At 43.0% G+C, this 26,148-nt stretch overlaps 1 protein-coding gene across 1 annotated transcript; it reads right to left on the bottom strand.

Annotated features, from left to right (window-relative positions):
- Positions 1 to 1,098: 1,098 nt before the first annotated feature.
- On the bottom strand, positions 1,099 to 23,712 carry LOC122681122 (trophoblast Kunitz domain protein 1). The gene is made up of 21 exons (XM_043882836.1): positions 23,619 to 23,712; positions 21,310 to 21,393; positions 20,153 to 20,224; positions 18,854 to 18,943; positions 18,258 to 18,341; positions 17,100 to 17,171; positions 15,790 to 15,888; positions 15,173 to 15,256; positions 14,014 to 14,085; positions 12,705 to 12,803; positions 12,130 to 12,213; positions 10,971 to 11,042; positions 9,665 to 9,763; positions 9,104 to 9,187; positions 7,947 to 8,018; positions 6,632 to 6,730; positions 6,054 to 6,137; positions 4,733 to 4,804; positions 3,427 to 3,525; positions 2,011 to 2,206; positions 1,099 to 1,219 (listed from the first exon to the last, which is right to left on the bottom strand). The coding sequence occupies exons 1-21, from the start codon at positions 23,710 to 23,712 to the stop codon at positions 1,099 to 1,101; spliced, it is 1,932 nt and encodes a 643-aa protein (XP_043738771.1).
- Positions 23,713 to 26,148: the final 2,436 nt, after the last annotated feature.

Genomic DNA, 26,148 nt, shown 5'->3' with positions numbered 1-26,148 from the left:
AGGCAACAAATAGATTCAGGGGATTAGAACTTGTAAACAGTGTGCCTGAAGACGTATGTTCAGAGGTCCGTAATACTGTACAGGAGACAACAAACAAAACTATTCCAAAGAAAAAGAAAAGCAGGAAGAAAAAGTGGAGTATTTCAGTGGTCCCAGGCTGGAAACATTGAAAAATACCAGTCTTATCATTATTTATACTAAAGAAAGCAAAGCTCAGAGATGTTGAGAATTTGCCCAAGACTGGAAAGATATGAAAAACAGCACCAACACCCTGTGGGTTCTCATTTATTCAAACACTAATACTACTACTTGCGGAGGTCTCCATGACAAACTTTACTAATGTGTGGTGAAACAGATACTGTCTATTTCCAAAGTTGCCTTCATTCTAAATCTTCCCAGAAGCAGAGCATGAAAGCATCATCAAAGTCCCTCTGCTTGGGAGAGCAAGGACCTGTCATGTTAGGGACTGCATACAGCAGGTAAGTGCCATCTCTACACCTCCATTTCCTCCCTTGATGGATTCTTAGCATGATTAATGGGAAAATGTAGGCAAAATGCTAACACAGAGTCAGGGATACTAAACAGTAGTTGACCTTTCTTTAGCTGAAGTATGACGCCTCCTCCCCACATGTGACCTCAGGGAATCAGATTTCTTAGATCAGTGGACAACTCAGTCTCATACCCATTCTCCTTCTGAGAGTCAGGAGGACAACCTGCTCCCCAGTTTGACTGAGATTAAAAGTAACAAGGAAAGGTTGTCAAGTTGATGTGTGTATCTCACAGGGTTATCTGTACTTGCGATGCTATTAGGGAGTTGATGATGGTATAATAGGTTTGCTTCCTATACCCGATAGGGCACAGTGTCTGGAAAGGGGAATGGGAGGTGCCCACTGTCTACAGAACAGTTAGGAGGACCACCATTTCCATGGACACTATTTGTTAAGGTTTGTAATTATAAACAACAGACTCCACTCCAGTCAGTTTAATTTTGAATATACATTTACTGAAATATAAACCATAGTGTTTGAAGCTAGAGAAATGAAAATTGCAACATCATTGTGTGGAAAGGGGGCTTTTTTAAACCAAACTCTTCTCTCATTACTGATGTTGGGAACTGGATGCTGGAAATTCCACCTTGGCCACGTACAAGGAGAGCAGTGATGGTGGGCAGGGGGATGACGGTGAGGATGCCTTGAGGATGGAGGTGAAAACAAAAATCCTGTGTTACACAGCAGGCTCTGCAGTTACTCTGGTCGTGAGGAGTGTGCCTTCTTTCCTTCCTTCTTTCCTCAAATAACTATAAACTGTCTCATTGGTATCAGGAACTGTGGGAAGTGCTAGGGGTAAAGGGAAGACATGCTCTCATGGTGCTGAGAACCAGCTGGTAGAGACAGAATTAGACATGTTGACCAACAGAGGAAAGGAAAGGGGCAGACTCTGTAAAGGAGGGTAGGGCTGAGAAGGACTGTGAGGAGACTGAAGAGGTTCAGATGCAGCCACAGCCCAGCCCTGCAGGGGTCCTCCTCAGACTTCAGAGTTCCTGAATCCACTCTTCGCGTGTCCTCTGCAAAAAGAAAGGAACTTGTTGAGTGCCTTCAGTGTAGCCCCAGACATGGACAATGGTCAACTTAATAGAATCCATATTTTCAAAAAAATTTGGAACCACATTCCTGAATCATGAACAAGAAGGAAGTGAATTTTCCAAGACTACGTAGGGCACCCAGAAGCACTGCAGACCTGCCCTGGAGGGTGGCTGAATCGCTGTTCCCAACTGAGAAAGGGGAGCATGTGATCAGGCTGAGATGGTCACAAAGAGGCATCAGAGGCTGACCTTCTGCCATTCTCTCCCTGAAGACCTCGCTCAGTGTGGGTTTCACAGGACACTGCAGCCTCCCCTCCTGGCAGCAGCGAGGGGGAGGACACTGTGCAGGGTGAGTGGTGTGTGGCCCCCTGAGCTCCACCTCTTTCCCCAGCCCTTCCCTTCCTCCTGTGCCCTGCCCCCTGTCTTACCATAGGGACCCTGCCTCTTGAGAGCAGGTCTTCATGCAGTCCTCTAATTTTTCGAAGTTGTTTGCATTTCCTTCACAGCCTCCATACACAAACTGCTCACAGAGGCCGGTCTGGGCATTGTAGAAGTACCTGGTCATCATGGTATTGCAGCCACCTGTTACTTTAGGCTCCAGGCAGAAGGCAGGCATAGAAGCTGCTGGAATGAGAGGGGCAATGGCCCAGTTATGAGGATGCTCATCACAGCTCCATACAAGGACAACAACGAGAACCCCCAGTTTGTTTGCCATAGAGAATGTTAAGGCTGTGGAGGAATGCAAGATTGAAAAGACCATTTGAAAACCTCCTTTCTGGGACAGAATTATGAATGTTGCTAGGGGTGACCTGATATTGTAATCATGTACAAACATATATCTTCTCATGAAGTCTTTTAAGGAAGTTTGGTATAATGCCTTTGAATAGCTGTAAGACTTCCGAGGTTGTCCAGTGGTTAAGACTTTGGCTTCCAATATTGGAGTCATAGGTTCAATCCCTTGTCAGGAAACTATACTCTCAAATGCTGTAAACACTAAGGTAGCAGGGCATAAATTCTTTATATTCATGATTGGTAACCTGTTCAAAGAATCCATGTAACATATCTCCCCTCTGCAGATGAAGAAACTGCAGATAACTTTCCCCAGGAACAGAACATGTGGGTGGTAGAGTCAGGACAAATTGCTATGATGTCACAACTCATCTGATACAATACCTGATTCTACCAGGAATTCGGAAAATACAGTTCACTTGTAAGAGTATCTGGAGTCAGTGTCCTACGTTCATCACTTCCTTGTACCCAAGGTAACAATAGCCTCCAGTCACGGGTCAGAGTAAGCCTGGGTTTCTCCTCACACAAACCTGTGATGTCTCTACCATCAACCAATTCCCCAACACCCACTGGGCGTCCCCCATTCAATTGACATCTGATATGAAATTCAAGCAGTTAGTGCAGACCCCACAGGCTGAGCACACAGGACTGTCCTCAGTTTAGTGCCAGACACATGGTTCCCACTTACTTTTGCTTGTGACCAAGTGGATAAAATGGGGAAGTCCATGACCTCACCTCCATGTTCAATAACTGACCAAACTGAGGAAAACACTTACTTGTTGTTCTCAGATGAATATACATGAAGCATTCACAAACAGTGAAATGGAGGAGACTTGTAGGGCAAAGAGGAGGGACTGTGTGCGTGGAGCTTCCATTCCCTTGTGAGCACAGCACCCTCACAATCGTATTCACCACCCTGAAAACTCTCTGAACCTATGTGTTTATGCACTGTTGAGGTTTCAAGAAATAGGCATACTGATTGAATCATTGGTCATTGGTGACTGATCTGAATCTCTGTGTCCTTCACTCTTCCCCAAGGTGCAGAAACTACAAACCTTTATTCTCCTCATTGAGTGTTGAGTATTCAATCTTGAGTGTTTGGTATTCCTCTAGTGTATGGTTATCAAATTGTATTCCAGAAATCATCACCTGACCTATGAAAGAGAGTACATTTCAAGAGTTTTAGGAGGCCTGCTTCATGAAATAAGAAATGGATCAAACATGGACAAGATAGAAATAGTCGAAAGACAACAAGGGAAAGGGCCTGGAGACTTTTGTAAAATTGTCTCAGCCATGGTCCCTCATCCTACCACACAAGGGCTCTGTTTCTGGTTTCCCTGAAGTTTCCCTGTTCCGTGGCTCAAAGTCTTTTGATTAACTTTAATAATACAGAATAAACATTATTTGATAAAGAAATATTTTTACTTGGCCAAAGCAAGTAGGTAGAGAAATTTTTTTCAGAGGAACATATTATGGTAGAAAACGGACAAATCTGGCCATGACATGTGAACAAAGTCTTTCCATTCATAACTCATCATCTATTTGAAGAACTCAGGGAATATGTTTCCCCTGTTCAGATGAGGAAAGTGCAGATGACTTGCCCCATCATACAAGCCTGTGGGTGGCCTCGTCAGGACAAGACACAGCCATATCACAACCCATTCGATACACTATTGATTGGCTAGGAACTCGAAAAAACAGAGAACTGGTGACAGCTTCCAGGTCCAGGGTCTTACTTCCTCTATTCACCCCTCCCCAAGCCTTGCGTGAGCCCTCAAATCACAGGGGAGGGTGGGTCTGGGATTCTCCTGACACCAAACACATGGTTTTTCCACCAACCATCCAAATCACAGCCAAGGGGCAGAGCACTGTCAATTGACTTCTGATACCATATCTGTGGAGTTAGTGCCGATGCCACAGGTTGAGTTATCAACACTGCCCTGACTTCAGATGCCAGCCATGTGGTCTTGCCTTATTATGCTTCTGACCAAGAGTCTGAAAATTGTACTTCCCATGACTCCAACTCCATGCTCAAAAACTCAATCAAACCAGCCACCAAACTCAGGAATTCTCTTACTCACCATCCTCACTTTAAGGTCAGGATAAAATCAGAAACAGTGAAATGGAGGAGATCTTTAGGGTACAAGAGGAGTGGAGGTGAGCGGGGCTTCCATGCTATGCTGAGCCCAGCACCCTCACCTCAGGACCATTTGCTCTCCCTTCACAAGCTCTCTGAGCCATTATTTATGGATTTTTACTGAACTTTCACTCAGTAGGCATATGTATTGAATTGTCAACCAGTGGTGACTAATCTCAGTCTCAGTGCCCTCCTATCTCCCCATAGGTGCAGAAAATTCAAACCTTTAATTGCTTTACTGATTATTTCAGCCAATCCTGTTAGTATACTGGCTCCCTTTTTGACGATCTTGGTACCTATAAGAAAAGATGTCAAAATTTTCAGGAGTATTAGACCATGAACCAGGACAAGTTTCAAATAAGGAAAGTAAAATCATAGGCAAAAGTGGACAAAGGAAAAGGCTGGGAGAATTCATTAATATTGTACAAGCCTTGGTCCCAGGAGCCCAAGGAAGCAGGTAGAGAAATCTTTTCATGAATAACAGTTCAGTTCATGAATATACCCTGGTGGAAAATGAGCAAATTTGGCCATGAAAGGAGAATAAGCTGTTTAGTTTTTTGATTGCTAGATTTTCAAAGAACTCATTTAGCACTGATCTACTGTTCAGATGAGGACTACAGATGACTTGCCTGAGGACACATGGCATGAGGGTGATAGAGTTTGAACAAGATACTTCCCTGTCAAAACCCACTTGATATACTCTTCCCTTCTGTCAGGAACTCTGAAAATATCGATAAATGCTGAGAGCTTCTGGGTACAGTGTCCTGCTTTCATTACTCCCCTGCCTCCAGGACTCACTTGAGCTCCTAAAGCACAGGGAGAGTGAGTCTGGGTTTCCCTGACACCAATATGTGGTCTCTAGAAACAGCACGCCATTTGGAGAAGGAAACGGCAACCCACTCCAGTGTTCTTGCCTGGAGAATCCCAGGTACAGAGGAGCCCGGTGGGCTGCCATCTATGGGGTCGCACGTGCCAGACACGACTGAAGCGACTTAGCAGCAGCAGCATAAACAGCATGCCTTCCTCCAAACACCCACTGGGTGTCCAACATGGCAATTTAACTCTTGACAGCAAATCCAGGGAGTTAGTACAGATTGTGTAAGTTGCGGGCTCAGAACTGTCCTCAGTTCAGAAGCCAGCCATGTTATCCTGAGTTACTCTGGATTTGACAAAGTGTCTAAAACTGGCAAGTTCCATTACCCCACTCCATGTTCAATAACTCAGTAAATCTGATGACCATACTCAGGAATACCACTCACAATAGGGATGTCATGTTTCATGAAGGATAAATCTAAGCAGAGTAAAATGAGTGAGAGGTGCAGGGCAAAGTGGAAGTGGACGTGTGGGGAGCCTCCATGCCCTAGAGAACACAGGACCTCACATCACCGCCATGTGTTACCACACCAAACACTCTCTGAATGCCCACATTCATGGATTCTTATTGAGGTTTCATTAAACAGGCATTATGATTGAATCATAGGCCAGTGGTTCCTTTTCTCAATCTCAGTGCTCTCTCCTCTCCCCAGAGTTGCAGAAAGTTCATACCTGTAGCCACACCATCGATGATACTTGTAACCACATCTATTACTGAACGCTTCTCAAGTCCCCTTCTATGGCTTGTCTCCACACCTATGAACAACAGTAAATTCCAACAGTTTCAGGAAGCCTGGGACATGAACCAAGTAAGGATCAGATATGCAAATAAAATAGCAGTCAACACTGGACAAGGGAAGGAAGAAATATGGATAATAAAATGATAGTCAAAAGGGGACATGGGCAAGGACATGGAAACTTTCCTAATAGTGTCTCAGCTTTGGAATCAAGAGTCATTCTATAAGGACTCTTTGCTACATTCCCGGCAGAACATCAACCCATGTTTTTTAATTATTTTTCATGAAAGAGGAATCCTCATTATTCGACACCTAAATATTCTTTCTTGCCCAAAGAAAAGGTTAAAGACATGTTTTTAGATTAGCACATCTTGGGGGAACATGCACAAAATTCACAATGAAATATTTATGCCCTGTTGAAGTTTCAAAAAATAGGCTTATTGATTGAATCATTGGTCATTGATCAGAATCTCAGTGCCCTTCCGTGATTCCCGAGGTGCATAATCTACAAACCTGTATTATCCTCACTGAGTGTTGAGTATTCAATATTGAGTTTTGGCAATTCCTCTAGTGTATGGTTATTGAACTGTATTCTGGAAATCATCACCTGACCTATGAAAGGGAGGAAATTTCAAGAGTTTCAGGAGGCCTGGTCCATGAAACAGGAAAGGATCAAACATGGATAAGAAAATGACAGTCAAAAGACAACAAGGGAAAGGGCCTGGATGGAGACTTTTGTTATACTGTATGAGCCTTGCTCTCACAGGCTACCCCACGAGGGCTGTGTTTCTTGTTTCCCTGCTTTCACTTCTGTGTGGTTCAATGTCTTTTGATGGTTTTAGTAACACAGGAATAAACATTATTTGATAAAGAAATATTTTAACTTGGCCAAAGTAAGTAGGTAAGTAGAGAAATTTTTTCAGATCAACACTTTGTGGTGGAAAATGGACAAACCTGGCCATGATTCATGAACAAAGTCTTTCCATTCATAACTCTTCATCTAGTCAAAGAACTCATGGAACATGTTTCCCCTGTTCAGATGAGGGAACTGCAGATGACTTGCCCCAGGATACAGGCCTGTGTGTAGCCTGGTCAGAAGTAGATACTACCATGTCACAACCCATTGGGTACACTATTGATTGGCTAGAAACTCAAAAATACAGAAAACTGGTGAGAGTTTCCAGGTCCTTGGTTTCATTTTCTCTACTCACCTCTCCCCTGGCCTTACATGAGGCCTCAAATCACAGGGATGGGTGAGTCTGGGTTTTTTTCCTGACACCAAATACATGCTTTTTTCACCAAACATACAATGCCCAACAGCCAAGGGGCAGACCAAGGTCAATCGACATCTGATACCATATTTGTGGAGTTAATGCTGATGCCACAGGTTGAGATATCAAGACTGCCCTGACTTCAGATGCCAGCCATGTGGTCTGCATTATCATGATTCTGACCAAGACACTGAAAGTTGAACTTTCCATGACCCCAACTCCATGCTCAAAAACTCAATCGAACCAGCGACCAAACTATGGAAACCTCTTACTCACTCTCCTCACATTAAGGTATAGGATAAAATCAGAAACAGTGAAATGGAGGAGATCTTTAGGGCACAGGAGGAGTGGAGGTGAGCAGGGCTTCCATGCCCTCCTGAACAGAGCACCCTCACCTCAGGACCATTTGTTCCCCCCTCATAAACTCTCTGAGCCAATATTTATGGATTTTTACTGAGCTTTCACTCAACACGCATAAGCATTGAATTGTCAGCCAGTGGTTACTGATCTTAGTCTCAGTGCTCTCCTGTCTCCCCATAGGTGCAGAAAATTCAAACCTTTAATTGCTTTATTGATTATTTCAGCCAATCCTGTTAGTATACTGACTCCCTTTTTGACAATCTTGGTACCTAGGAAAGAAAAGATTTCAAAATATTCAGGAATATTGGACCATGAACCAAGGCAGGTTTCAAATATAGAAAATAAATTATAGGCAAAAGTAGACAAAGGAAAAGGCTTGGAGAATTTGCTAATATTGTACTGGACTTGGTCCCAGGAGCCCAAGGAAGCAGGTAGAGAAATCTTTTCATGAATCTATCCTGGTGAAAAATGAGCAAACTTGGTCATGAAATGAGAAAAATCGGTTTAGTTTTATTGCTGCCAAATTTTCAAAGAACTCATTTAGCACTGATCTACTGTTAAGGTGAGGACTACAGATGACTTGCCTGAGTACACATGGCATGAGGATGACAGGGTCCAACAAGATATTTCCCTGCCAAAACCCTCTTGATGTACTATCCTCTTCTGTCAGGAACTCTGAACGTATCGATAAGTGCTGAGAGCTTCTTGGTGCAGTGTCCTACTTTCATTACTCCCCTGTCCCCAGGACTCACCTGAGCTCCCAAAGCTCAGGGAGAGTGAGTCTGGGTTTCCCTGACACCAAATCTGTGGTCTCTAGAAACAACATGCAATTCCTCCAAACAGCCACCGAGTGCCCAACATGGCAATTTAATTCTGACAGCAAATCCAGGGAGTTACTATAGATTGTGTAAGTTGAGGGCTCAGACTGTCCTCAGTTCAGATGCCAACCATGCTATTCCGAGGCACCCCTGATTTGACAAAGTGTTTAAAACTGGGAAGTCACATTACCCCACTCCATGTTCTATAGCCCAGTAAATCTGACGACCGTACTCAGGAAGACTATTCAGATCGGAATGTCACATTATCAAAAAAGATATATCTGGGCACAGCGAAATGAGTGAGATGTTCAGGGCAAAGTGGAAGCTGAGGTATGAGGAGCCTCCATGCCCTAGAGAACATGGATTCCTCACATCACAGCCGTGCGTTACCACCGCAAATGCTCCCTGAATGCGCACACTCATGGATTCTTACTGAGGCTTCGTTAAATAGGCATTTTGGTTGAATCATTATCCAGTGGTGCCTGTTCTCAATCTCAGGGCCCTCTTCCCTCCCCAGATTAGCAGAAAGTTCACACCTGTAGCCACACCATCGATGATACTTGTAACCACATCTATTACTGAACGTTTCTCAAGTCCCCTTCTGTGGCTTGTCTCCACACCTATGAAAGACAGTAAATTCCAACAGTTTCAGGAAGCCTGGGACATGAACCAAGTAAGGATCAAATATGCAAATAAAATAGTAGTCAACACTGGACAAGGGAGGAAACAAATATGGATAATAAACAATAGTCAAAAGGGGACATGGGAAAGGGCCTGGAAACGTTCCTAATAATGTCTCAGCTTTGGTATCAGGAGTCATCCAAGACAGGGCAGAACATTCAACCCAAATTTTCTAATTATTTTTCATGAAAGAGGAATCTCATTATTTGACACCTAAATAATTCTTTCTTGCCCAAAGTAAGAGGTTAAAGGCATGTTTTTAGATTAACACATCTTGGGGGAACATGCACAAAATTCACAATGAAATATTTATGCCCTGTTGAGATTTCAAGAAATAGGTTTATTGATTGAATCATTGGTCATTGATCAGAATCTCAGTGCCCTTCCGTGATTCCCGAGGTGCATAATCTACAAACCTGTATTATCCTCACTGAGTGTTGAGTATTCAATACTGAGTTTTGGCAATTCCTCTAGTGTATGGTTATCAAACTGTATTCTGGAAATCATCACCTGACCTATGAAAGAGAATAAATTTCAAGAGTTTCAGGAGGCCTGGTCCATGAAACAGGAAAAGGATCAAACATGGATAAGAAAATGACAGTCAAAAGACAACAAGGGAAAGGGCCTGGAGACTTTTGTTATACTGTATCAGCCTTGCTCCCACAGGCTACCCCACAAAGGCCGTGTTTCTTATTTCCCTGCCTTGCACTCCAGCGTGGTTCAACCTCTTTTTTTTAATTATTTTAATAATACAGGAATAAAGATTATTTGATAAAGAAATATTTTAACATGGCCACAGCAAGTATGTAAGTAGAGAAATTTTTTCAGATCAACACTTTGTGGTGGAAAATGGACAAATCTGGCCATGATTCATGAACAAAGTCTTTCCATTCATAACTCTTCATCTATTTGAAGAACTCATGAAACATGTTTCCCCTGTTCAGATGAGGAAACTGCAGATGACTTGCCCCAGGATACAGGCCTGAGTGGCCTTGTCAGAACTAGATACTGCCATGTCACAACCCATTTAATACACTATTGATTGGCTAGAAACTCGAAAATACAGAAAACTGGTTAGAGTTTCCAGTTCCTGGGTCTCACTTTCTCTACTCACTTCTCCCCAGGCCTCACATGAGGCTTCAAGTCACAGGGAAGGGTGAATCTGGGTTTTTTTCCTGATACCAAATACATGCTTTTTTCACCAACCATACAATGACCAACAGCCAAGGGGCAGACCACTGTCAGTTCACATCTGATAACATATTTGTGGAGTTAGTGCCGATGCCACAGGTTGAGTTATCAAGACTGCCCTAACTTCAGATGCCAGCCGTGTGGTCTCACGTTATCATGCTTCTGACCAAGAGACTGAAAGTTGAGCTTTCCATGACCCCAACTCCATGCTCAAAAACTCAATCGAACCAGCGACCAAATTAAGGAAACCTCTCTTCACATTAAGGTACAGGATAAAATCAGAAACAGTGAAATGGAGGAGATCTTTAGGGCATGGGAGGAGTGAAGATAGGCAGAATGTCCATGCCCTCCTGAGCAGAGCACCTTCACCTCAGGACCATTTGCTCCCCCCTCACAAACTCTCTGAGCCAATATTTACAGATTTTTACTGAGGTTTCACTCAATAGGCAGAAGCATTCAATTGTCAACCAGTGGTGACTGATCTCAGTCTCAGCGCCCTCCTCTCTCCCCATAGGTGCAGAAAATTCAAACCTTTAATTGCTTTATTGATAATTTCAGCCAATCCTGTTAGTATACTGACTCCCTTTTTGACAATCTTGGTACCTAGGAAAGAAAAGATTTCAAAATATTCAGGAATATTGGACCATGAACCAGTACAAGTTACAAATATGGAAAATAAGATCATAGGCAAAAGTGGGCCAAGGAAAAGGCTTGGAGAATTTGATAATGTTGTCCTAGCCTTCATCCCAGGAGCCCAAGGAAGCAGGTAGAAAAAAACTTTTCATTAATATACCCTGGTGGAAAATGATCAAATTTGGCCACGAAAGGAGAATAAGCTGTTTAGTTTTGTGACTGCTAAATGTTTAAAGAACTCATTTAGCACTGATCTACTGTTCAGATGAGGACTATAGATGCCTTGTCTGAGGACACATGGCACGAGGGTGATAGAGTCTGAACAAGATACTTCCCTGTCAAAACCCACTTGATATACGATCCTCGTCTGTCAAAAACTCTGAAAATATCGATAAATGCTGAGAGCTTCTGGGTACAGTGTCCTGCTTTCATTACTCCCCTTTCCCCAGGACTCACCTGAGCTCCCAAAGCTCAGGAAGAGTGAGTCTGGGTTTCCCTGACACCAAATCTGTGGTGTCTCTAGAAACAACATGCAATTCCTCCAAATACCCCCTGGGTGTCTAACAAGGCAATTTAATTCTTACAGCAAATCCAGGGGGTTAGTATAGATTGCACAAGTTGAGGGCTCATAACTGTCCTCAGTTCAGATACCAGCCATGTTAACCCAAGTCACTCTTGATTTGACAAATTCTAAAAATGAGAAGTCCAATTACCCCACTCCATGTTCGATACCTCAGTAAATCTGATGATGATCTCAGGAAGACCACTAACATGGAGATGTCACGTTATCAATAAGGATAAAGCTAGACACAGTGAAATGTTAGATGTGCAGGGCAAAGGGGAAGTGGAGGTGTGGGGAGCCTCCATGCCCTGGAGAACACAGGACCCTCACATCACGGCCATGTGTTACCACCCCAAATGCTCTCTGAATGCCCACATTCATGGATTCTTACTAAGGTTTCATTAAACAGGGATTGTGATTGAATCATAGGCCAGTGGTGCCTGTTTATCAATCTCAGTGCCCTCTCCTCTCCCCAGAATTGCAGAAAGTTCACACCTGTAGCCACACCATCGATGATACTTGTAACCACATCTATTACTGAACGCTTCTCAAGTCCCCTTCTATGGCTTGTCTCCACACCTATGAACAACAGTAAATTCCAACATTTTCAGGAAGCCTGGGACACGAACCAAGTAAGGATCAAATATGCAAATAAAATAGTAGTCAACACCAAAAAAGGGAAGGAAGAAATACGGATAATAAAACGATAGTCAAAAGGGGACATGGGAAAGGACATGGAAACTTTCCTAATAATGTCTTAGCTCTGGAATCAAGAGTCACTCTATAAGCGCTCTTTGCTACATTCCCGGCAGAACATCAACCCACATTTTTAAATTATTTTTCATGAAAGAGGAATCCTCATTGACACCTAAATATTCTTTCTTGCCCAAAGTAAGAGGTTAAAGGCATGTTTTTAGATTAACACATCTTGGGGGAACATGCACAAAATTCACAATGAAATATTTATGCCCTGTTGAGGTTTCAAGAAATAGGCTTATTGATTGAATCATTGGTCATTGATCAGAATCTTAGTGCCATTCCCTCTTTCCTGAGATGCAGAAAATACAAACCCGTATTATCCTCACTGAGTGTTGAGTATTCAATATTGAGTTTTGGCAATTCCTCTAGTGTATGATTATCGAATTGTATTCTGGAAATCATCACCTGACCTATGAAAGAGAATAAATTTCAAGAGTTTCAGGAGGCCTGGTTCATGAAACAGGAAAAGGATCAAACATGGATAAGAAAATGACAGTCAAAAGACAACAAGGGAAAGGGCCTGGAGACTTTCCTTAAACTGTATCAGCCTTGCTCCCACAGGCTACCCCACAAGGGTTGTGTTTCTTGTTCCCCTCTTTGCACTTCTGCGTGGTTCTACATCTTTTGATTATTTTAGTAATACAAGAATAAACATTATTTGATAAATAAATATTTTCACTTGGGCAAAGGAAAAAGGTAAGTACAGAAATATTCTCAGATTAACACATTGTGGTGGAAAATGGACAAATCTCATCATGACAGGTGAATAGAGTCTTTCTACTCAAGACTCATCATCTATTCCAAGAACTCATGGAACATGTTTCCCCTGTTCAGATGAGGAAACCGCAGATGACTTTCCCCCACGTACAAGCCTGTGTTTGGCCTGGTCAGTACTAGATACTGCCATGTCACAACCCATTTGATACACTATTGATTGGCTAGGAACTCAAAAATACAGAAAACTGGTGAGAGTTTCCAGGTCCTGGACCTCATTTTCTCTACTCACCTCTCCCCAGGCCTCACGTGAGGCCTCAAATCACAGGGATGGGAGAATCGGGGTTTTTCCTGACATCAAATACATGGATTTTCACCAACCATCCAATGCCCAACAGCCAAGGGGCAGACCACTGTCAATTGACATCTGAGACCATATCTGTGGAGTTAGTGCCGATGCCACAGGTTGAGTTATCAAGACTGCCCTGACTTCAGATGCCAGCCATGTGGTCTTGCGTTATCATGCTTCTGATCAAGAGACTGGAAGTTGAACTTTCCATAACCCCAACTTCATGCTCAAACATTAAATCGAACCAGCAACCAAACTCAGGAGACCTCTTACTCACTGTCCTCACATGACGGTACAGGATAAAATCAGAAACAGTGAAATGGAGGATCTTTAGGGCACGGGAGGAGTGGAGGAAGGTGGAGCGTCCATGCCCTCCTGAGCAGAGCACCCTCACCTCAGGACCATTTGTCCCCCCCCCCCCCCCATAAACTCTCTGAGCCATTATTTATGGATTTTTACAGAGTTTTCACTCAATAGGCATAAGCATTCACTCAATAGGCATACTGATCTCAGTCTCAGTGCCCTCCTCTCTCCCCATAGGTACAGAAAATTCAAACCTTTAATTGCTTTATTGATTATTTCAGCCAATCCTGTTAGTATACTGACTCCCTTTTTGACAATCTTGGTACCTAGGAAAGAAAAGATTTCAAAATTTTCAGGAATATTCGACAATGAACCAGGACTAGTTTCAAATATAGAAAATAAAACAACAGGCAAAAGTGGACAAAAGAAAAAACCTGGAAAGTTTGCTAATATTATAACAGCCTTGGTCCCAAGAGCCCAAGGAAGCAAGTAGAGAAATCTTTTCATGATTATACCCTGGTGGAAAATGACCAAACTTTGCCATGAAATGAGATTAAACTGTTTAGTTTTATGATTGCTAAATTTTCAAAGAACTCATTTAGCACTTCTCTACGGTTCAGATGAGGACTATAGATGACTTGCCTGAGGACACATAGCATGAGGGTGACAGGTTCCAAACAGGATATTTCCTGTCAAAACCTTCTTGATATACTATCCTCTTCTGTCAGGAACTCTGAAAATATCAATAACTGCTGAGAGCTTCTGGGTGCAGTGTCCTACTTTCATTACTCCCCTGTCCCCAGGACTCACCTGAGCTCCCAAAGTTCAGGGAGATTGAGTCTGGGTTTCCCTGACACCAAATCTGTGGTGTCTCTAGAAACAATATGCAATTCCTCCAAACACCCACTGAGTGCCCAACAAGGCAATTTAACTCTGACAGCAAATCCAGGGAGTTAGTATAGATTATGTAAGTTGAGGGCTCACAACTGTCCTCAGTTCAGACGCAAGCCATGTTATCCCGAGTCACTTCTGATTTGGCAAAGTGTCTAAAACTGGGAAGTTCCATTACCCCACTTCATGTTCAATAACTCAGTGAATCTGATGACCATACTCAGGAAGACCACTCCCATATGGACGTCATGTTTTCATGAAGGATAAATCTAGGCACAGCGAAATTAGTGAGACTGCAGGGCAAAGTGGAAGTGGAGGTGTGGGGAATCCTCCATGCCCTAGAGAACACAGGACCCTCACATCACCGCTTTTGTTACCATCCCAAACGCTCCCTGAATGCCCACATTCATGGATTCTTATTGAGGTTTCATTAAAGAGGCATTTGATTGAATCATAGGCCAGTGGTGCCTGTTCTCAATCTCAGTGCCCTCTTCCCTCCCCAGAGCTGCAGAAAGTTCTCACCTGTAGCCACACCGTCGATGATACTTGTAACCACATCTATTACTGAACGTTTTTCAAGTCCCCTTCTATGGCTTGTCTCCACACCTATGAAAGACAGTAAATTCCAACAGTTTCAGGAAGCCTGGGACATGAACCAAGTAAGGATCAAATGTGCAAATAAAATAGTAGCCAACACTGGACAAGGGAAGGGACAAATATGTATAATAAATAATAGTCAAAAGAGGACATGGGAAAGGGCCTGGAAACATTCCTAATAATGTCTTAGCTTTGGTATCAGGAGTCATCCTACACAGGACTCTTTCTTACATTCCCTGCAGAACATTTAACCCACATTTTTCTAATTACTTTTCATGAAAGAGGAATCCTCCTTATTTGACATCTAAATATTCTTTCTTACCCAAAGTGAGAGGTTAAAGGCATGTTTTTACTTTATTTTTTATTTATTTATTTTAAGACATGTTTTTAGATTAACACATCTTGGCAGACATGCACAAAATTCACCATGAAATATTTAAGCAATGTTGAGGTTTCAAGAAATAGGCTTATTGATTGAATGAATGGTCATTGATCAGATCTCAGTGACCTTCCCTCTTTCCCAAGGTACAGAAACTACAAACCTGTATTATCCTCACTGATTGTTGAGTATTCAATACTGAGTTTTGGCAATTCCTCCAGTGTATGGTTATCGAATTGTATTCTGGAAATCATCACCTGACCTATGAAAGAGAGTAAATTTGAAGAGTTTCAGGAGGCCTGATCCATGAAACAGGAAAAGGATCAAACACGGATAAGATAATAGCAGTCAAAATACAACAAGGGAAAGGGCCTGGAGACTTTCGTTATACTGTGTCAGCCTTGCTCCCACAGGCTACCCCACAAGGGCTAGCCTTTCTTGTTTCTCTGCTTTGTGCCCCTGCATGGTTTAATCTCTTTTTATTATTTTAGTAATACAGGAATAAACAATATATGATAAATAAATATTTTAACTTGGCCAAAGCAAGTAGGTACGTAGAGAAATTTTTTCAGATCAACACATTGTGGTGGAAAATGGACAAATCTGGTTGTGACACGTGAATAAAGCCTTTCCATTCATAACCGTTCTTCTATTCGAAGAACTCATGGAACATGTTTCCCTGTTCTAATGGGGAAACTGCAGATGACTTGCCCCAGGATACAGACCTGTGTGTCCTGGTCAGGACTAGATACTGCCATGTCACAACACATTTGATACACTATTGATTGTCTAGGAACTCGAAAATAAAGAAAACTGGTGAGAGTTTCCAGTTCCTGGGTCTCACTTTCTCTACTCACCTCTCCCCACGCCTCACGTGAGCCCTCAAATCACAGGGGAGGGTGAGTCTGGATTTTTTCCTGATAGCAAATGCCTGGTTTTTCCAACAACTATCCAATGCCCAACAGCCAAGGGGCAGACCACTGAAAAATGACATCTGATACCATATCTGTGGAGTTAGTGCCGATGCCACAGGTTGAGTTATCAAGATTGTCCTGACTTCAGATGCCAGCCATGTGGTCTAGTGTTTCATGCTTCTGACCAAGAGACTGAAAGTTGAGCTTTCCATGACCCCAACTCCATGCTCAAATACTCAATCAAACCAACTGCCAAACCCAGGAAACCTCTTACTCACTGTCCTCACATTAAGGTACAGGATAAAATCAGAAACAGTGAAATGGAGGAGATCTTTAGGACATGGGAGGAGTGGAGGTGAGTGAGGCTTCCATGCCCTCCTGAGCAAAACACGCTCACCTCAGGACCATTTGCTCCCCCCTCACAAGCTCTCTGAGCCAATATTTATGGATTTTTACTGAGGTTTCACTCAATAGGCATAAGTATTGAATTGTCAGCTAGAGGTGACTGATCTCTGTCTCAGTGCCCTCCTCTCTCCCCATAGGTGCAGAAAGTTCAAACCTTTAATTGCTCTATTGATTATTTCAGCCAATCCTGTTAGTATACTGGCTCCCTTTTTGACAATCTTGGTACCTATGAAAGAAAAGATTTCAAAATATTCAGAAATATTGGACCATGAACCAGGACAAGTTTCAAATATGAAAAATAAAATCATAGGCAAAAGTGGACAAAAAAAAAAGACATGGAGAATTTGCTATTATTATAACAGCCTTGGTCCCAAGAGCCCAAGGAAACAAGTAGAGAAATTTTTTCATGAATATACCCTGGTGGAAAATGACCAAACTTTGCCATGAAATGAGAATAAGCTGTTTAGTTTTATGACTGGTAAACATTCACGGAACTCATTTAGCACTTCTTTACTGTTCAGATGAGGTCTATAGATGACTAGCCTGAGGTCATATAGCATGAGGGTGATATGGACCGAACAAGATACTTCCCTGTCAAAACCCACTGGATATGCTATCCTCTTCTGCCAGGAACTCTGAACATATCTATAAATGCTGAGAGCTTCTGAGTGCAGTGTCCTACTTTCATTAGTCCCCTGTCCCCAGGACTCACCTGAGCTCCCAAAGCACAGGGAGAGTGAGTCTGGGTTTCCCTGACACCAAATCAGTGGTGTCTCTTGAAACAACATGCAATTCCTCCAAACACCCACTGGGTGTCTAACAGGGCAATTTAATTCTGAGAGCAAATCCAGGGAGTTAGTATAGATTATGTAAATTGAGGGTTCAGAACTGTCCTCAGTTCAGATGCCAGCTATGTTATCCCGAGTCACTCCTGATTTTCAAAGTGTCTATAACTGGGAAGTTCCATTACCCCACTCCTTGTTCAGTAACTCAGTAAATGATGACCATACTCAGTAAGACCACTCACATAGGGATATCATGTTATCATAAAGTATAAATCTAGACACAGCAAAATGAGTTAAAAATGCAGGGCAAAGTGGAAGTGGAGGGTGGGGATCCTCCACGCCCTAGAAAACATAGGACCCTCACATCACCTATGTATGTTACCACCCGAAACGCTCTCTGAATCACATATTTAGGGATTCTTATTGAGGTTTCACTAAACAGGCATTTTCATTGAATCATTGGCCAGTGGTGCCTGTTCTCAATTTCAGTGCCCTCTTTCCTCCCCAGAGTAGCAGAAAGTTCACACCTGTAGCCACACCATCGATGATACTTGTAACCGCATCTATTACTGAACGCTTCTCAGGTCCCCTTCTATGGCTTGTCTCCACACCTATGAAAGACAGTAAATTCCAACAGTTTCAGGAAGCCTGGGACATGAACCAAGTAAGGATAAAATATGCAAATAAAGTAGTAGTCAACACTGGACAAGGGAGGGAACAAATATGGTCAAGAAATACTAGTCACAAGAGGACATCGGAAAGGGCCAGGAAACTTCCCTAATAATGTCTCAGTTTTGATATCAGGAGTCATCCTACACAGGGCTCTTTCTTACATTCCCTTGAGAACATTCATCACGGGTTTTTCTAATTATTTTTCATGAAAGAAGAATAGTCATTACTTGACACCTAAATATTCTTTCCTGCCTAAAGTAAATAGTTAAAAAATTATTTAGATTAACACATCTTGGAGGAACATGCACAAAGTTTACCATGAAATATTTATGTACTGTGAGGTGCATAAATAGGTGCATAAATCAAGAAATAGGCTTATTGATTGAATCATTGGTCATTGATCAGAATCTCAGTGCCCTTCCGTCTTCCCCAAGGTGCAAAAACTACAAACCTTTATTCTCAGTGAGTGTTGAGTATTCAACGTTGAGTGTTGGCTCTAGTGTATGGTTATCGAATTGTATTCTGGAAATCATCACCTGACCTATGAAAGAGTAAATTTGAAGAGATTCAGGAGGCCTGGTCCATGAAACAGGAAAAGGATCAAACATGGATAAGATAATGATAGTGAAAAGACAACAAGGGAAAGGGCCTGGAGACTTTCGTTATATTGTCTCAGCCTTGCTCCCACAGAATATGCCACAAGGACCATGTTTCTTGCTTTCCCTGCAATTGTCCTCCTCTGTGGTTGGATATCTTTGGATTACTCTCAATAATATAGGAATAAATATTATTTGATAAAGAAATATTTTTACTTGGCCAAAGCATGCAGGTAGAGAATTTTTTTCAGATCAACACTTTGTGGTAGAAAATGGACAAATCTGGTCCTGAGACATGAGTAAAGTCTTTCTGTTCATAACTCATCATCTGTTCTAAGAACTCATGTACATGTTTCCCCTGCTCAGATGAGGAAACTGCAGATGACTTGCACCAGGACACAATCATGTGGGTGGACTGGTCAGGATATGGTATTCTCATGTTACATTCCATTTGATACACTATTGATTGGCTAGGAACTTAACAATACAGAGAATTGGTGACATTTTCCCGGTCCAGGTGCTTACTTTCACTACTCACGTCTCCCCAAGCCTCACCTGAGACCACAAATCAAAGGAGAGGGTGAGTCTGCATTTTCTCTTAATGCCAAATACATTTTTTCTACCAACCATCCAATTCCCAACACTCAACAGGCCACGCACTGTCCATTCAGTTCTGATACCATATCTGTGGAGTTAGTGCCAACGCCATAGGTTCAGGTATCAAGACTGTCCTGACTTCAGATGCCAGCCATGTGTTCTCGCATTATCATGCTTCTGACTAAGTGACCAAAACTCGAAATTTCCATTTCTTCACCTCCATGCTCAAAAACTCAATGGAACAAGCGATCAATTTCAGGAAAACTCTTAATCACTGTTCTCAAATTAATGTCCAGGAAAAAACTCAGAAACAGTGAAAAGGAGGAGATCTCTAGGGCATGGAAGGAGTGGAGGAAGGCGGAGCGTCCATGCCCTCCTGAGCAGAGCACCCTCACCTCAGGACCATTTGTTCCCCCCTCATAACCTCTCTGAACCAATATTAATGGGTTTTTATTGAGGTTTCACTCAATAGGCATAACTATTGTATTGCCAGCCAGAGGTGACTGATCTCCATCTCAAGGCCCTCCTCCCTCCCCAGAGGTGCAGGAAGTTCAAACCTTTAATTGCTCTATTGATTATTTCAGCCAATCCTGTGAGTATACTGGCTCCCTTTTCGACAATCTTGGTACCTATGAAAGAAAAGATTTCAAATTTTCAGGAATATTGAACCATGAACCCGGACAAGTTTCAAATATGGAAAATAAAATCATAGGCAAAAGTGGACAAAGGAAAAGGCCAGGAGAATTTTAATATTGTGCCAGCCTTGGTTCCAAGGGAGCAGATAGAGAAATCTTTTCATGAATATACTCTGGCGGAAAATGACCAAACTTGGTCGTGAAATGTGAAAAGCTGTTTAGTTTTATGACTGGTAATGTTAAAAGAACTCATTTACCACTTATCTGCTGTTTAGATGAGGACTATAGATGGCCTGACTGAGACATCATGAGGACTGAGACATCATGAGGGTGATAGAGTCTGAACAAGATACTTCCCTGTCACAACTCTTGATGTACTATCTTCTTCTGCCTGGAACTCTGAAAATGCCGATTAATGCTGAGAGCTTCTAGGTGCAGTGACCTACTCTCATTACTCCCCTGTCCCCAGGACTCACCTGAGCTCCCAAAGAACAGGAAGACTGAGTCTGGGTTTCCCTGACACCAAGTCTGTGGTGTCTCTAGAAACAACATGTAATTCCGCCAAACACCCACTGAGTGTCCAACAAGGCAATTTAACTCTGACAGCAAATCCAGGGAGTTAGTATACATAATGTAAGTTGAGGGTTCAAAACTGTCCTCAGTTCAGATGCCAGCCATGTTATCCCAAGTTACTCCTGATTTGACAAAGTGTCTAAAAGTGGGAAGTTCCATTACCCCACTTCATGTTCAATAACTCAGTAAAACTGATGACCATACTCAGTAAGGCCACTCACATAGGGATATCACATTATCATAAAGGATAAATCTAGGCACAGCGAAATGAGTGAGATGTGCAGGGCAAAGTGGAAGTGGAGGTGTGGGGATCCTCCACGCCCTAGAAAACATAGGACCCTCACATCACATCATGTATTACCACCCCAAATGCTCCCTGAAATGCATATTTATGGATTCTTATTGAGGTTTCATTAAATAGGCATTGTGATCGAATCATTGGCCAGTGGTGCCTGTTCTCAATCTCAGTGCCCTCTTCCCTCCCCAGAGCTACAGAAAGTTCTCACCTGTAGCCACACCGTCGATGATGCTTGTAACCACATCTATTACTGAACGCTTCTCAGGTCCCCTTCCATGGCTTGTCTCCACACCTATGAACGACAGTAAATTCCAACATTTTCAGGAAGCCTGGGACATGAACCAAGTAAGGATCAAATATGCAAATAAAATAGTAGTCAACGCTGGACAAGGTAAAGAACAAATGTGGATAATAAACAATAGTCAAAAGGGGACATGGGCAAGGGCCTGGACACTTTCATAATATTGTCTCAGCCTTGGTCCCAGTGCTCAACCTACACAGGTCTTTTTCTTACATTCCCTGCAGCACATTTATTCCAGGTCTTTCTGATTATTTTTCATGATAGAAGAACACTCACTATTTGACATGTTAATATTCTTTCTTGCCCAAAAGAAGTAGTAAAAGAAATTTTTTCAGATTTATTTTAGATTAACACATATTGGTGTAAAATGCAGGAAATTCAGCATGAAATGTGATTCACTTCCTCATATATATGAATGGTAATCTGTTAAAAAACCCATGTAACATGTATCCCCTGTTCTGATGAGAAAATTGCAGATGACTTGTTCCAGGGGTCATAGGGCCAGGACAAGATACTAGCATGTTACAATCCATTTGATACACTCCCTGATTCTCCCAAGAACTCTGAAAATACAGACAACTGAGATCAGTTTCTGGTTGCAATGTGTACTTTCATTGCTCTCCCTTTTTGGAGCATCACCTGAGCCCCAAATCACAGGGGAGAGTGGTCCTGGGTTTTTGTCTGACACCAAATATGTGGTGTCTCTACCAACAGCACCCAATTCCCCAGACACCCACTGGGTGTGCAACAAGTCCTCAATGGAGCTACTGCAGATTCTGCAGGTTGAGGGCTCAAGACTATTCAGTTCAGATGGCAGCCATGAGGTCCTGAGTCAATCAGCCTTGTGACCAAATAAGTAAAACGGGGGATTGTGGGTCCATGACCCCATCTTCAAATTCAACAACTCAATAGAACTGGGGGCTGAACTTTGGAAACCATTGGTTACATTCCCAAAATAGAACTGAAGGCAGAAAAATGGAAGAGATGTGCAGGCAAAGAAGGAGGGAGGTGTGCCCAGCCTCTGTGCCCTAGTGAGCACAGTGCCCTCACAACAGCTTCCTGTATTCACCAACCAACAAGCTCTCTGAGCCCAGTTCTTATGTATTTCTTCCTAGGGTTCACTAAACAGGCATATTGGTTGTATTATAAGCCACTGGTGATTGATCTCACTTTCAGTTCCCTCCTTTCTCCTCAGAGGTGCTGGAATGACAGTTGCTGAAAATTGTAAACAGTAAAGACATGCTTGTGATTTTTGGATATCAACCACATCTTGAGGTTACCTTGAGTTGCCTCTTCTGACTCATCTCATAACATCTAACGGCAGGAAACCCCAACAGTTTTAGGAGATCTAGGCGATTAACTAAGAGACGGTACAAATTTGAAGCTTTCTATTACTATGTAGGGGTTTCCTGGTGGCTCAGCTGGTAAAGAAACCGCCTGCAATGCTCCTGCATTGCAGACTCAATATCTGTGTTGGGAAGATCCCTGGAGAAGGCAAAGGGATCCCATTCCAGGATTCCAGCCTGGAGAATTCCATGGACTATACAGTTCATGGAGTCGCAAATAGCTGTACCCAACTGAGCAACTTTCACTTTATTTACTTTTATTACTACACTACAGTTAGGTTCAGGGACATGGCAGAGAACAGGAATAGAGAGTCTCCAAAATGGGGACCCTGATCTGGTAGAGTTATATATATATATATATATGTATATATATATATATATATATATATATATATATAATAAAATTGTAATATATATCTTCATGAGAGTCAAGATATCAGTGGAGTTAAACCTTTGCAACTTAAGTCTTCCCTGATGGTCCAGTAGATAAGAATGCACATGCTACTGCAGGGGACATGGGTTCTTTCCCAGAACCCATGGGGAAGATTCCACATGCCTTGCAGGAACTAAGAAGGTGAACTGCAACTTATGAGCCCAATTCCTAGAGCCCTTGCCCTGCAACAAAGGAGCCACTTCCAGAAGAGGCCCACACACCACACCAGAGAGTAGACTGCAGAACTAGAGAATACCCTTCCATAGGGAGGAAGACCAATGCTTTCAAAACCAAAGAAACAGACAGTAATCCTGACCAACATGACGGGAGAAATCCAGAGATGCTTGGCAATACCCACTCCTCACCTGCCCCGCCCCCTTCAATGGACTTCTATCATTTTTCCAGAAGCTGTAGAAGAGAGGTGAGGCTGGACCTACCTTCATCCTGGATATGGTGTATATTCAGCGGGGTGCTGTCCACCAGGATAACCAGGAGGAAGAGAAGGGCTGCGGAGAGGCAGAGCCGTCTCATCTTGGTGGCCTTGCAGGAGGGCTCCTGAGGGTGCTGGGGATGCACTGAGCTTTAATATCCTGGCTGAGGGGTGGGATCAGGTGATGGGGAGGGGAGTGGGCAAGGGGAGGAGCTGGGTCAGTCCTGTTTATTGCATAATCTGCCTACCTAACCATGCCTCCTGCTTCTGTCTGCAGGGCTCAAATGCCCAGTAACACCACTTCTCACTTCATGCCTGTGGGTCTCATGTAAACACAGATTGTGATCAGAGAGATGCAGTGTGTCCTATATGGACAGTCAGGGAGCATCCCAGCCCCTACAGCAGTGCCTGGCATGTGATGAATGATAAGCAGGTGGATGAGAGTAGATCAGAGGACAGATAAGTGAACAGCGTTGTGTTAAACAGGTCCTCCACTTCAGCCACCTGCAGGTGTCATCTCACCTGGACCCCAATGCCCTGACCCCCCTCCCCCACCTCAGACGACAAGTGTGACACAGGTCACCTTCCTACAACCATTGCCACAGCTTCTCTGGTGGATGGACACTTGCACTTTAGCAGACATTGGCCCACAAGGGACTTAGCTGGTGAAGGTGATGTTGTCCTGGGCTATAACCCTGTTTATGCATCAAAAAACAAGTAAGTGGGAGGGGCAGCTGAGGGGAAACAGGGAGCTGAATCTGCCTCCACAGCATGACCAACAATCATCATCACCTGGTTTCACCAACAGGAGAGCGGTCTCCATGAGTGAACATCAGGCAACCTCAGAAGACCACCTTAGTCACCCAATTCCTCCTGCCCTCTCCCTCTCTGTCAATGGGGCCATAGGACCTCAGTTTGGGTACCAGCTCTTCATTTTCCTCCCTTTTTTGCCTGAGGATTTAAATCTCTCAGAACCCTGTGTCTTCAGGAGTCACATGAGACACGTGCTATGTACCCATGTGGTTGCTATGGAAGCAATGGATGCAACAGGCATATATTCCTTCTCCCTAGAAGGCAAAGTCCTTTCTAGTAGTAATAAAAACAGTAATGAGTAATTTCTCCAGGCAAAACTTCAATTCTTTATTGTAACAGGCATTATCCTAGACACGTGAAATATGTAGTTCATTTAATCCTAAAAAATCTTTAAAGAAAGGGGTAGAAACTGTTGACATATCCTCGTGTTACTGAGGAGGAACCTGAGATGTAAAGAAATAGAGTAATTTGCTTAGACCGTAACTTGGAGAGAGAGGATTTGGACCCAGCGATCTGACTCAGAGTCTGTGCGCATGCCCTCTGCTGCATTGCAGCTGTAAATTAGGGAGAACATGCCACACCCACCATCCCGTCACTCACTCTTGTTTATCACTTGTGGTTACAAACATAGAGCACCGTTGAGAATGGCGGGAGCTCTCAATACCAAGCTGGCTTATACACATGTGCAACAGGGTGACTCACAAAACAAGCTACTGTGTGTCGAGGGCCTACTCTCTCTGAGACTTTCCACATGCATGGTTTCCTTTAGCCTCATTTCAATCCTACAACATCTGGGATTCTCATCCCATTGTGTCAAGCAGAAAGCAGAGGCTCAGAGGTAACGCCACTTGCTCAGGTCACACAACCTGCTGAAGGTAAAACAAGGATTCACTTTCAGGAGGCGCTCTGGCCCTGCCCTTCTTTCTGAGTCAATCTCTGCATCTGAGACCAGGAAGTAGCTGAGACTCTCCCCTCAAAAAACTTCTCTTTTCTCCCTTCTTGTCTCTCATCAGTCTGTCTTTCTCTCCCAATGTCCTCCTCTCCTGGTCTTTCTCACTCTGATCCTAATTAGAGATCCTCCGGGTCCACAAGCCTCATAATGGGTCAGTTCTCACTCCAGCTCCCCCATCCCTGCTTATGGAAGAGTGGTCATTATTTAGAAACCTCCCTGGTCCCTGCAGGCCTCTTCAGCGAAACTGAAGAACAGGAACAAATAGTCGCTGTATACTGGAAGAAGACAAGCAATGCCGACCCTCTGGGACCCCAGGTCATATCTCTGCTTCTGTTCCTCGGTATCTCCATCTGAATAATGAGAGTCTTTGATTCCATGGTAATAAGGCCACATCTTCAAATGGATGGAATGCACCTGGGGCAGACAGAAGATGTTTAGATATTTGAGATGCTTTGCCTTTAGAGAGGTATGTTCATATCTGCATAATAGATGATTACTTTCTTGCTACATGATAAAAGAGCACCTGATATTTTGAACCCTGTAGTATGTTTTTCCAGATTATGTTCAAGATTAAAAGGGGATGTATCCTTAGGATGCACTTCTGGCTAAAATGTATGTATCATTAACTACAGAGTTCATTTTACAATTTTAGACATTTATAAGATTTCACAGTGGGACATTTCATATAAAATTTTTCTATCAATACAGGACAAGGAAGCAAACTGGCATCACAGTCCTGGTATTTAACAAGGACCAAGGGTCTCAAATGTGA

Source organism: Cervus elaphus, chromosome 23 (genome assembly GCF_910594005.1).
Source record: "Cervus elaphus chromosome 23, mCerEla1.1, whole genome shotgun sequence".
Classification (NCBI taxonomy): domain Eukaryota; kingdom Metazoa; phylum Chordata; class Mammalia; order Artiodactyla; family Cervidae; genus Cervus; species Cervus elaphus.
This window is presented reverse-complemented; position numbering and strand designations above follow the sequence as displayed.

Bases quoted from the DNA above. Each gene is read 5' to 3' on its own strand.
- LOC122681122 (XM_043882836.1), bottom strand. From the start codon at position 23,712: ATGAGACGGCTCTGCCTCTCCGCAGCCCTTCTCTTCCTCCTGGTTATC. The intron at 20,225-21,309 runs GTGAGAACTTTC...TTTCTTTCATAG, and splicing joins CATCGACGGTGTGGCTACAG to GTACCAAGATTGTCGAAAAG. The intron at 11,043-12,129 runs GTGTGAACTTTC...TTTCTTTCCTAG, and splicing joins CATCGATGGTGTGGCTACAG to GTACCAAGATTGTCAAAAAG.